The sequence below is a fragment of the Muscardinus avellanarius genome, assembly GCF_963383645.1.
Source record: "Muscardinus avellanarius genome assembly, chromosome: 2".
NCBI classification, from domain to species: Eukaryota; Metazoa; Chordata; class Mammalia; order Rodentia; family Gliridae; genus Muscardinus; species Muscardinus avellanarius.
The window spans coordinates 116,894,679-116,908,103 of NC_137787.1; the positions used below are offsets into that span (position 1 = coordinate 116,894,679).

Genomic DNA, 13,425 nt, shown 5'->3' on the forward strand with positions numbered 1-13,425 from the left:
CGAGAGGAATTTGACTTTGTGAATGTCATTACAAACCTATTATTATTGGTCTCTAAGGCTAATGGATCAGTGAATATTGTTTGAGCTACATAAGGGCTGTGTGTCCATGCCCTATTATTCATTTTCCTGGGGCCTTGTTTCCATATTTGCAAAGCAGAGATATTTGCAGGCATGGTATTTACCTCAAAATGTTGTTGCATAGCCAGGCATGGTGGTGCACACTTGTAATCCCAGTACTGGGGAGGCTGAGACAGGAAGATTGCGGGTTCAAAGCCACCCCTCGCAACTTAGCGAGGCTCTCAGCAACCTAGTAAGATTCTCTTTCCAAATAAGAAATAAAATTGGGCTGAGGGTGTAACTTGGAGGTAGAATACCTCTGGGTTCAATCTCCAGTGGCCCCCCCCCCCAATGTTGTTGTATTAAATAGATAATAAATTGAATATATCAAAAGATTTCCTTCACTGGGCTTGGTGGTATACAACTGTCTGAAATAGAAGGATTAAAGGTTCAAGGCTAGCCTCAGCAATTTAGCAAGACCCTGTTTCAAAATAGAAAATGTAAAGACTGGGGGTGTAGCTCAGAAGTACAATGCTCTTGGGTTCAGTCCCCAGTACTAATAAAACAAAAAAAAAGGTAAATTGCCTGTGTGCCCTCCCTCACTCCTTCCTCCATTCCTTCTCCCTCACTGCTTCTGGGAGACTGGGTGTAGTGGGAAAGAGTACACAGGTCTCACATCTGCTAATTTCATCAGTCGTGGATGGGAAGTATTCTGTGAAAAGAAAACAACAACCGCTTCTGTAGGAATGTGCAGGGTCCTTTTGCCTTGTGATTATTTTCTAAACAATACAGTGTAATAGCTATTTGCATAGCATTTGCATTATATTGGATATTGAAAGTAATCTACAGATAATTTAAAGCATATGGGAATGCCGGGCGTGGTGACGCACACTTGTAATCCCAGCATTCGGGAGGCTGAGACCTGGAGGATCACGGTTCGCGGACAGCCTCAGCTACTTAGTGAGGCCCTCTGCAACTCAGTGAGACCTGGTTTCAAAATAAAGAATAAAGAATATAAAATACGGCAGGGTGTGTAGCTCAGAGGTCAAATGCCCCTGGGTTCCATCCCCAGACCCGCAAAAAAAAAAAAAAAGAAGCCAGGCGTGGTGGCGCACGCTTGTAATCCCCGTGCTTGGGAGGCTGAGACAGGAGGATCGCGCAGGTTCGAAGCCAGCCGCGCGCGCTGGTTTAGGAGACCCTGTTTCCAAATTTAAAAAAATGTAAAAATAGGTCTTGGGAGTGTAGCCCAGAAGTAGAAGGGCTTCCAGGAACCCCAGTACCACCAAAAAAAAAAAAAAAAAAAAAAGAAAGCATATGGGAGATAAATGTAGGTTATATGTGATACTACCATTGTGCGTGTGTGTGTGTATGTGTTACTGGTGATGGAATCCAGGGGATTTCTACCTCCAGGCTACACTCCCAGACCTGTTTTATACTTTATTTGGAAACAGGGTCTCACTCAGCTGCTGAGAGCCTCACTAAGTAGCTGACGCTGGCTTCAAACCTGTGCGATCCTCCTGTCTCAGCCTCTGAAGTACTGGGATTCAAGCAGGCGCCACAGTGCCTGGCAACTATTTCCATTTTATATAAAGAAATTGAGTATATAAGATTGAGTATATAAGTATATAAGTGAATCCTAGGGGTTTTAGTATATGTAAGGTCCTGAAACTGGTGACCTGGGAATACTTGGGGACAACTATAAAAGAATTGCCCTTCATTTGATAGTTTGTGGCCTGTTTGGTACTGGTAGTTGAACCAGGGGCATTCTATCTCTGAGCTACAATCCCATCCCTTATTTATTTTATTATTTTAAAATTTGAAACAGGCCGGCGTGGTGGCGCACGCTTGTAATCCCTGCACTTGGGAGGCGGAGACAGGAGGATTGTGCAGGTTCGAAGCCAGCCTCATTGGCTTAAGAGACCCTGTTTCCAAATTTTAAATATATATATATTAAAAAATGGGTCTGGGAGTGTAGCCCAGAGGTAGAAGGGTTTCCAGGAACCCCAGAACCACCAAAAAGAAAAAATTTTTTGAAACAGGATCTTGCTAAATTGCTGAAGCTTGCTAAATGGCTTCAAAGCTGTGATCCTCCTGTCTCAACCTCCTGCATGTGGGGATTATAATCAGGCACCGTGTCTGATTACATATTTGATTTTTTTTTTTTTTTTTTTTGCGGATCTGGGGATGGAACCCAGAGACATGTGACCTCCAAGCTACACCCACTGCCCAATTTTTTATTCTTTATTTTGAAACCAGGTCTCACTGAGTTGCAGAGGGCCTCACTAAGTAGCGGAGGCTGTCCACCAACTGCGATCCTCCAGTCTCAGCCTCCCAAATACTGGGATTACAAGTGTGTGCCACCACGCCCGGCTACATATTTGATTTTTGAGATGTGTTTCACCATGTGCCCCTGGCTAGCCCTCACTCTCTTGGCTCCAGTGATCCTTCTGCCTAAGAATTCCTGGTAACTGTACCTGCAGGTGTGTACCCACTGTGCCTGGCTTGTGATACTTTTAGAGAGAGGCTTAGCATGCCCGTAAAGAAGCTAGAGGGCACTGGAGAACGTATGGCAGGGCCAGGACCTGGGCCTTGGAGGTGTGAGCAGGGTCCCAGCCCGGGCTGGGACCTCCCATGGTTCCTGTTGACCGCAGGGGTGTCATGGTGGTTATAGGTTTATGGAATGGGCGGGGGAGCTTGGAAACTTACTGAGGGGAATGTGGAAAGCCCAGGTTGGGAAACCTGTATCTGATTCTTTAACCACCCCAGCTGTCTTGGTGCCTCCCGTCCATTTATGAGATGTGTTGGGATCAGAGCTGGTGAGGGTTTAGGGTCTAGGGCTAGAGTTCACCTCCAGATGTGTCTGCCCTATCTCCTTTGGTGCTTTCTTCTTCTTAGTGAGTTGCCAGTGTTTCTGGAGATCCGGCCGCACTGGCTTTCATAGCACGAGCTGCCAGGTGACCTGAGCTGTACGGGGTGTACAGATTCCATGGTTCCTGCCTATTTGAGTTTGCAGCCAACTGTGCAGTTCTGTAGTCATGACCCTTGTGTGGCTACTGAAAGTTAAATTAAATGATATTAAATAAAAAGTTCTGCTAGGCATGGCGGTGCATGTCTCTAATCCTGGTACTTGGGAGGCTCAGATAGGATTCTAGGTTCAAGAACAGCCTCAGCAAGTACTGAGACTCTCAGCAACCTAGTGAGACTCTTTTTTCAAAACAAATTAAGAAAGGGCAAGAGGAGTAGTTCAGGAGTAGAATGCCTCTGGATTCAATTTTTCCTATTAGAAAAAAAAAGGTCTGTTTCCTGTTTACATTGTGTACATTTCTGTTTCTGGGTAAACATCTGTGGCTAGTGGCTACTTTATAGGACAGAATAAATATACAACAGCTCTGCCATTTTTGAGATATTGTAGTAGACTGTCTAGATCTTCCACCAAAGCCCACTGCCTCACTGATGTAGACATGGCCTCCTGGGATCTGTTGCTCTGCTATGTTGGTATGGAGATTCTTTTTTTTTTTTTTTTTTTTTTTTTACTTTTTTTGTGGTCCTAGGGATGGAACTCAGGGGCATTCTACCTCCAAGCTATACCCCCAACCCTAAAAATAGGTTCTCACTAAGTTGCTGAGGCTGGCTGCAAACCTGCGATCCTCCTGTCTCAGCCTTCCAAGACTGTAACTTCCTTTCTAACACTTAAGTCCTCCTTTATGGGTAGCAACTGGGAACATGCCTTTAACTTTGCAAATGCCACTAATCTAATATTAATGACTAGTTTTGTTTGTTTCTGGGAATTGGATCCAGAGGTATTCTACCTCTGAGCTACGCCCAAGCCCTATTTTTTAATTTTTTAATTTTGAAACAGAGTCTTGCTAAGTTGATGAGAGTCTCAGTATTTGCCAAGACTGTCCTTGAACCTGCCATCCTCTTGTATCAACCTCCCCAGTACTGGGATTCCAGGTGTGTGCCACCACACCCAGCAGACTTAGGTTTTGATAGACCCTATTCTCTTGAGTATTCCCTATGAAGGATTTAAAAAATAGACTTTCCCTTGGTTCTGTTACTGGATGAGCATCTGGAGACTCTTTGAAGAGACAAGCGTTTTTGTGTCTGTGTGGTACTGGGGATGGAACTCGGGGGCATTCTACCTCTGAGCCACCCCCAGCCCTATTTTTTTATTCTTTATTTTGAAACAGGGTCTCACTGAGTTGCAAGGGCCTCACTAAGTAGCTGAGGCTGGCCTTGAACCCAGATCCTCCTGACTCAGTCTCCCAAATGCTAGGATTACAAGCATGTGCCATCACGCCCAGCTTGAAGGGACAAGTTTGGATGACTGATCTTTCCTTCCTGTGTGTCTGCACCAAGACACCTGATCACACTTGGGGTTTTGTTTTTTGTTTTTGGTATTTGTATTGTGTTCTTGTTCTTGGAATTGTAAATGCATGCAGTGTAGACTGCTAATTAATTTCCTCTAGTTAATAAGGCTGCAACTTAGAGTGCTTAAAAATAAAAGCAAATGCATAGATGGTAGCAGCAGGGAGCCCTAGAGCTACTGGAGTATGCAGGGTGTTTTCTTTTGGACTCAGCAAGAGTCGTCTCAGCTCAGTGTCAGAGTGTGTGCTCATCGCCACATTGTATGAAATAATGACAGACTCTAGGCAAACCCCGGTGTATGCAGGGTTTGGAGGACTTGTTCAGTAGTCATGATATCAGGATGCAGCGGGAGATCAGTATAGCCGCTGAAAATGTCTGTCAACTTGGGGTGATTTGCGTGAGGAAGTACATGGGCCCGCATCTTTTTGTGACTGGTGCGTTGCACACGGTGTCCTTGAGTTGTCATGTGGGAGCAGGCACAGCAGCCCTCATAGCCACAGGACACATGTTCCGAGACCCCGGTGGACATTGGAACTTCAGAGACCCCTGAGCCCCAGATGTCCTGTGTCTCACTGTGCTTTCATGTCAGTGGTGGAGCGCAGGCACCCTGGATAACTTAGGCACAGAAAGAGAGGAACAATTCTGTGATGAAAGTTATGTGAGCCGGGCGTGGTGGCGCACGCTTGTAATCTCCGCGCTTGGGAGGCAGAGACAGGAAGATCGCGCAGGTTCGAAGCCAGCCGCACGCGCTGGCTTAAGAGACCCTGTTTCCAAATAAAAAAAAATGTAAAAATAGGTCTGGGAGTGTAGCCCGGAGGTAGAAGGGCTTCCAGGAACTCCAGTACCACTACCAAAAAAAAAAAAAAAAAAGTAAAAAAAAAAGTTATGTGAATGTGGCCTCAGAACTGTTTTCTTGTGCTGTGGATCTGAGCAAACTGGGCATACCTATTTTATTTTCTTTAAGTTGAAAACTTTCACGGTTTAACTTTAAGCAAGCACTTTGCATCTCTTTAGCAAATCCGAATTGCCGACATCACATACTTTAAGTGACATGGCGTTTACTTGAGTACAGGTGTCAGGACCCCTAACAGGTGATGCCTAAGAGAGGTCACTACCAAGTGGTCAACAGCTGGGTGGTGTTAAAGCATGGCTGCCAGACAGGTGACTAGTGTCCCAGGGGCACTAAGTGGGGTGGGGGCGGTAGGGGGCAGGTTTTGCCACTCTGGTCACAACAGTGTGAATTTTAAATCTTCAACAAATGTGATTGTTCATTGCTGGGGTCCTCCACAGTATTTGTGGAACTGGAACCACAGAAAGTGACCACACAGATCTTTCCAAGGCCAAATAATGTTATGGCTAAGGCCATGTCTTATACTCAGTTCTGCTGTGGATGGATGCTTGGGGTTGCTCCTTGAACACAGTGCACAGGTATCTTCAAGATCTGTGTTTATTTCTTTGGGGTACATTCACAGAAATGGTTTTGCCAGGTCATATCCTGCCGTCCTGATACGTTTTTTGAGGAACCATCAGACTGCTTTCCGTGGCTGTGGTGTCATTTCACACTCAAACACATTTCTCTACATCTTTACAACACGTTTTCCGTATTAGCCATCTAACAAGTGTCTTTGCGTTTGGAGCTTCTCTGATGTTTCTCCCCATCTCTTTCTCTACCATTTAGAAACCCTTTCCAGTGTCTTCTGAGGATATGCATAATCCCTTAACAGAAACAAAAGACCTTTTTCTTTTGATTAGACTGGGCTTCTTAGTTTTGTGGAGGATTATCAGAGAAAGTGCTTTTTTCTTAACATTTTATCAAACATACATTCTACCACTGTAAATTATGATTGTTGATGTTGACTTTGCCCTGAGGTAAGGACTGTCCAATGCTAAAGTAAAATCAACTCCCTGACTTCCATACTCATTGGAAGAAGTCAAGTATGAAATCTAAATCCTTTTTACCTCAAAAGTTAGTCATTACTTTAAAATGCTTTATACCATTACACAATTATATAAAAGTCTGCCCACAGGCCAGGTGTGGTGGTACACGCTTGGAATCCCAGTACTTGGGAGGCTGAGACAAGTGGAGCACAGGTTTGGGGACATAATCAGCTATGAGCCTCTCATCAACCTAGTGAAACTGTTTTCCAAATAAAAACGAAATAGGAAAAAAAACAACAACAACAAATAGGGCTGGAGGTAGAATGTCCCTAGTTTCAACCGCCAGGAACCCCACAAAAAGAAAACGAGTCAACGGAAAATTACTTTAGCCTTGGCAAGGAACCGCTTTTATTGCCCGGTAGATTTGGGTTTCTCTAGGGGATTTCACGGCTAGTTAGAATCCCACTGGATGGCGGGCCTCTTATGCCCTCTACTGGTAATGCTGTAGCTTATGGTAAAACTTCCTTCTCTTAAACTTTCAACGCAAAGTAAAGAGGTTTTTGTATTTCCAAAAATTGCACCAAGATAAAGCAGAGCTTTAGCTGATGCGAGTGTGTTGTGTAGGTGTTAGCAGTACTGTCCTCGCTATACGCTCATTGGACAGTAGCGCAACCCCAAGAAAAGGATGGTTGATAATTGTACTGCAGGCATGTTGAGCAAGACACACAGGTACCAGGTACGGTTGCGGTGACTCACTCTGGAGTTCCGTCCGTGCCTGCGTGGTTGTTACCAGATGTCTAGGGACCATAGGTCCCTATGCAAACCACAAGCTCCTTTTTTTCGTGTGGCTCCTGAGGGGCTGCAAACCGGCGGCTCGGTTTTACCCAGAAGACCGCGCGCCGGCCATCTTATATTTGCATACGCGCCTCCCGGGGGCGGGGCCTCGGGATCTTCCGGGCGCCGGGAGCGGGACCGTGGCGGTTGGTTGGTTCCTGCAGCCCAGCATTTTCCATTGAAAATTTTCCATTGAAAAGAAAAAAAAAAAAGCCTCTTTTCGAAAATGTGGTGGTCTGATCCTCTCGGTAAACCCCGGAGCAGGTGGGCGGAGACGCGACACCCCGGCCCCCTGCTGATGGCGCTCGGTCTTTCTCGTTGCAGGTGGTTCTTCTGGGCATGGACATCCTATCGGCCCTGGTGACCCGGCTGCAGGATCGGTTCAAGGCACAAATTGGCACAGGTGAGCTGTGGCAGATGTGGCGTGGTCCTGGACTCCCAATCTTCCAGACTCGCCGCCTTCCTTCTCATTATTTGCCCTCCATTGGGCTGCACCCTTTCCTCCCCAGCACCCACTGCTTCTCCTCCACTTCCTGCAGCCTGTCAGCCCCCAGCCTCCTCCCGGGGCTCTCCAGATGGTTGCACCTCTGCCTCCCTCAACTCCCTGCAGCTATCTACCAGCCCGATTTATTTTGAAATAGAAGCTCCCTAAGTGGTTGAGGGTCCTGCTAAGCTGTCTAGGCTGGCCTCCAGACCCCCCAACTACTGGGATTGCATTTTGCAGAATTAGTCATCACTCTTCAGTGCCAACCAGGTCTTATTTGTAACCAGCCTTTCCTTTATTTAAAAGCCCTGCAAGGCTGGGCATGGTGGTGCACACTTGTAATCCCAGCACACGAGGCTGAGACCGGAAGATTGCAGTTCACAGACAGCCTCAGCTACTTAGTGAGGCTCTCTGTAAGTCAGTGAGACCCGGTTTCAAAGAATAAAAAATAGGGCAGGAGGTGTAGCTCGGAAGTCGAATGCCCCTGGGTTCTATCCCCAGACCCGCAAAAAAAAAAAAAAAAAAAAAAAAAAAAATCCCTGCAAAACCCACCTAATGTTGACTGTGATTGCTGTTAACATTGCTATTTTTTTTTTTTTAACCTTGCTTGGAAAGGTCAAGTGTGTAGTGAATAATCTCTTGTTTTGAAAGGGGAACAATGTCAGCAAAATGGGGGAAAAAATGAAGACTTTATAAATTTAGAGATGACTTCCACATCAAGAATTTCCTAGCCGGGCATTGTGGCGCACGCTTGTAATCCCCACGTTTGGGAGGCGGAGACAGGAGGATCGTGCAGGTTCGAAGCCAGCTGTGCTGGCTTAAGAGACCCTGTTTCCAAATAAAAATAAAAAATAGGTCTGGGAGTGTAGCCCAGAGGGAAGGGTTTCCAGGAACCCCAGTACCCCCCCAAAAAATTCCTGATCCCTGCTATTTCAAAATGGGAATAGAAACACCAGAAACTCTGTTTGTACAAACCTTTCCTTATAGGATGAGTACATTTCTTTTTGCTTAGTTTTATTTGGCAGTGCTGGGGTGGAATCCCTGTCCTGGTGCCTGCTAGGCAAGCAGGCTTTGTCAGCCTGGAATATGTTGGGAGCTGGCTGGAAAGTGGGGTGGGGAAGGAGACTCTTCATGCCAAAGACTTAGCAGATTTTCATGGTCTGAATGAGGATAGCAGAGCTGGGAGCAGAGGCAGGTGATGTTGGAATGAGGTATGTCGGTAGGCCTGGGTTTCGTCTTTCCAGTTAAGTGAAATAAGTTGGGTATGGTGGGATAAGCGCTTAGTCCTGGTACTCCGAAGGCTGGGCCAGGCCTTGCAGGCTTCAGGCCAGTCTCAGCAAGGTAGTGAGACTGTTTCAACATAAGAAAATAAAAAAGTATCTTGGAGGTAGACACCCCCCTCCTCAATCCCCAGTATCCCCACACCCAGAAATTGAAACATGAGTGGTTGGTGAGCATGAGTTCTTCCAATTGGTTCTTATTTGATGCATTTTTATTTTCAGTGCTGCCAAGTCTAATAGACAGACTGGGAGATGCTAAGGACTCCGTGAGGGAACAGGACCAGACCTTGCTGCTAAAGATCATGGATCAAGCTGCTAACCCTCAGGTGTGCAAGAAGAGCCTCTGGGGTCTGCAGGCATGGGTGTGCCTGCATCACCTGTGTGAATCTGTAGACATCATTTCTTTTAAGCTCTTATATTGCAGATGAACATTTTTCATAGCATTTAATTTTCCCCCTAATATATTTAAAAGTAAGTAGCAAAACATACTTATTTGAATAAATTAGTGAAGTTAATGTGGGTGTTAGATGTTTGGTTAAATCCATTTGACCCTCTAGCTCATTTTAGGGGGACTGGCTCTCTAGGTTATTGAGAGAATTAAATGGAATTATATAAATGCATGCATTTTGAACATTTTAATTTGATGTATTAGATAAAATGACATGGATCATCATTCTTTAATATGCTTTTGAGGGTCCAGTGGGTTGGTGGAGAATGGGACCATTTGACACCAGCTAAGAGGCTCCTTTTCTGTTGACCCCTGCCTACGTGAAGGGTTATAGCCGTCCTCTCTCCTCTCACCTGCTTTTTGTCGCCTGCAGTATGTATGGGACAGAATGCTTGGAGGCTTCAAACACAAGAATTTTCGTACAAGAGAAGGCATCTGTCTCTGCCTTATCGCAACACTAAACACGTAAGTCTAGATTGAGCCTGGAAGTCTTACTGGCTGAAACGCTTGGATAGTTGCACTGGCGTATACACACCCCCCCTCCCCCCCCATAGTGTCACTGCTTGGCATCACTGCAGGACAGTGTGAACACCAGGGCAGGGATGCTTGCTCACAGGGCTCCTCCCTGCTGCCTCTTATACCAAGCCTTGACCTTGGGAAACAGTAACCTTGCTCCCTGACTGTGTGGATCTTGTCATTCCAATCTGTTTTTACTCAGTATAATTTCCTTTAGGTCACAATGTATGTTGTTGACAGTATCAAGAATTCAGTTTGTTTTATTGCTCAGTAGAATCCATGGTACAGATGTAACCCAGTTTGTTTAACCATTCAACTGGTGAAAGTCTGAGTGACTCTGGGGCCATTAGGCACACTATTGCTACAAGCAAATTTGCACACGTTTCTGCTCGAGCAGAAGTTTCCATTTCTCTATTACAGTGCACAGGAGTATGACAGCTATGTCATTTGGTAAACCCATATTTTAGTTTTAACAGGAAGTACCAATTATTTGCAGAGCTGTGGGTGCCTTTTACATGGCACATCTGTGAAGGATGCTGAGTGGCAGTGCTTTGGTAGTAGAAGGCTCCAGGTAGTGTGAGGTCCCTGGTAGGGTCTGTGTGCAGTTGGTACTCCACAGCCCTTCCGTGGCAGGCTTGTCATTCAGCAGCATTGATGGAATGTCTGCTGTAGTGCTGGGAACTCTTCAGCGACAACCTTCAGTGTTTAGTCGTTTGGTTGGGTCCCGAGAGTTTGGCAGAAGGGTGGTGTAGAGTTAGCTTCTGTGAGGCATGCAGCAGGGTGGGAGGCCAGGCTCTGGCTCATCCTGCAAAGGGCAGGGCCAATCAAAGGCTGCTGGGCCCGGTGCTGTGGTACACGCTTGTAATCCCAGCATTTGCAAGGTGGAGACGGGCTGACGGCCTCAGCTACTTGACCAGCGGACAGCCTCAGCTACTTAGCGAGGCCCCTCACAACTCATTGAGACCCTGTCTCAAAAAATATAAAGATTAGGAAAATAGGACCGGAGATGTAGCTCAGAGGTAGAATGCCCCTGGGTTCCATCCCCAGCACCACACACACACACACACACACACACACAATATAAAGATTAGGAAAATAGGACCGGAGATGTAGCTCAGAGGTAGAATGCCCCTGGGTTCCATCCCCAGCACCACACACACACACACACACACACACACACACACACACACACACGCTGCTGGGAGGCCACCTGGATGGGGTGGAGAGGGCCTAGGTAGAGGGCAGCAGGGCCAGGAGGCAAAGGAAGAGCAGGGGCAGATCCACTTTTTTTTGTTCTAACAGCATCATACTCCTTTGGTTTTCAGCTCGGGAGCGCACACTCTAACACTAAGCAAGATCGTGCCCCACATCTGTAACTTACTCGGAGACCCCAACAGCCAGGTGAGAAAGAGTGCTCAGGTGAACTGCGCTGCATGCCTGCGGGCGGTATACTGACACCCTTTAAAGGGCTGCCCTCACCACTTCTCATCTCAGCTGCTGCCACATTTATAAACAATGGTCAGTGCGGTGCCTGCTCTGTCCTCTCTCCTGTGGAGGGCTGAGGCACTGAGCTCTATAACCTGATGTTCTCCAGGCCGGCCTCCACTCTTGTCACCACTTCTGCTGCCAGGTGGTGGGGAGGGGCTGGGAGAGAGTGGCCAGAAAAGGGCCCCAGGAGACCTTCCTGTCCTTTTCTTTAGTGGTGACAACACTTGCTACCAAGTCACTGTAGAAAAGTCCTAGCCAGGCATGGTGGCGTACGCTTGTAATCCCTGCACTTGGGAGGCTGAGATGGAAGGGTCGCACTGGTTTGAAACCTACCTCAGCTACTTAGGCTCTCAGCAACTTAGTGAGACCCTGTTTCCAAATAAAGTATAAAATAGGTCTGAGAGTATAGCTCGGAGGTAGGAAAGCTCCTGGGTTCCCAAAAAAGAAGTTATATTTTACAAAACAGACTGATGATCTGTGTCAATTAGCTTTGGCCACCATGAGATGGGGTGGGGCTCACAGAGCAGGAATTGATTTTCTCACCATTTTGGAGGCCAGAGATCTGAGGTCAGGGCACTGGTATGGCCGCTTCTTTCCTGACTGGCAGACGGCAACTTCTCTGGGTGCTCCTCTGGGTGCTCCTCTAGCCTCTCTTTTGACGTTAGCAGTCCTTTCAACTCAGGGCCTTACTTTATGACCTCGTTTAACCCTCATCACTTCCCTGAGGCTACCTCCGCATGACAGTGGCATTGGGTTTCAGGGCTTCAATGCTGGACGCAGATTAGTCCAAGGCATAAGGCTTTGGGGGACAATATAACATGGTGGAGGAGTTTTCTTTTCTACCAGAAGGGAGGAAATTAAGAGTCCTCTGACACTATTACATGATACTGTTGTGTTTTTTGGATATTTTTTGTATATATACTTTTATTGGTGCCTTGTGCTCTCACATCATAGTGTAGTTCAGAGTGGTGGTGATGTACGTGCACACGGCACTTGGTGGGCTTCCCTCGGTTCCCTCTGCACCCCCACTTCTCTATGCGTGATTGCGTGATGTGGAGATTGGCCCTGGTGTTCCCACATAAGTGCATAACGGCAATGGACGTACCTCCTTTGTAATTATAGCCACGTTTTATACCCTTTTTTTTGGTGCTGGGGATGGAACCCAGAGGCTTTCTACCTTAGGCTACACTCCCAGACCTATTTTCTATTTTATTTGGAAACAGGGTGTCTGGGTTGCTGAGAGCCTCACTAAGTACTGAGGCTGGCTTCGAACCTGTTTAATCCTCCTGTCTCAGCCTCCCAAGTACTAGGATTACAAGTGTGCGCCACCACACCTGGCTATACCCCAAAATTCTACCATCAATACAGCTCTATTCAAAGTTCCTCAATGGAGGAAAATCCATCCTGTGTCTTATATTGTGCTACTTTCTAAATTTTTTTTTTATTAGAGATTAAATTGAGGGATATTTTACCTCTCAGCTATATCTCAGCCCTTTTTATATGTATGTATGTATGTATGTATGTATGTATGTATATGTATTTTAGTACTAAAGGTTGAACCCAGGGGCATTCTACCAGTGAGCTACACCCCCAGCCTTATTTTATTTTTTATTTTGAAACAGGATCTCACTAAGTTGCTGAGGCTGTCCTTGAACCTGCGATCCTCTTGTCTTAGCCTCTCAAGTACTGGGATGCCAGGCATGTGCTACCATGCCTGCCTTTGTGCCACTTTTCTTTGTTCATATTTCTCTCTGGCCAGACCAGCTTTCTTGCATGTCCAGAAGCATGCACAGCACACCCCTGCTTTCCTGCCATTGCACAGTCAGTATCTTGTTTGGGACCTGGCACCTGTGATAGCCTGTCCTTCCAAGCGTATTTTAGGTGGTCTCTTCTGTTTCTTGACATCCTCTGGTATGAGTGCTCTTTCTTTCCTACTGTGCTTATTATACTCTTTTTTTTTTTTTTTTTTTCCCAGTACTGTAGATAGCGGCATTGTACTTTCAAGCTACACCCCCAGCCCCATTTTTTAGTCCTTTTGATTTTTGAATCCGGGTCTCACTGAGTTGCGAAGG

General features: G+C 46.3%; 1 protein-coding gene across 24 annotated transcripts in view; it reads left to right on the plus strand.

Annotated features, from left to right (window-relative positions):
- The window catches only part of CLASP1 (cytoplasmic linker associated protein 1), a gene marked incomplete at both ends in the record, with an annotated part of 233,863 nt that overhangs the window by 41,706 nt on the left and 178,732 nt on the right, over nt 1-13,425 (plus strand). For all 24 annotated transcript variants that reach the window (XM_080689046.1, XM_080689042.1, XM_080689029.1 and 21 more), the window contains 4 exons: nt 7,462-7,540; nt 9,124-9,227; nt 9,723-9,814; nt 11,191-11,266. In XM_080689046.1, coding sequence (XP_080545172.1) covers nt 7,462-7,540; nt 9,124-9,227; nt 9,723-9,814; nt 11,191-11,266 — 351 coding nt within the window. The remainder of the gene's footprint in view (nt 1-7,461; nt 7,541-9,123; nt 9,228-9,722; nt 9,815-11,190; nt 11,267-13,425) is intronic.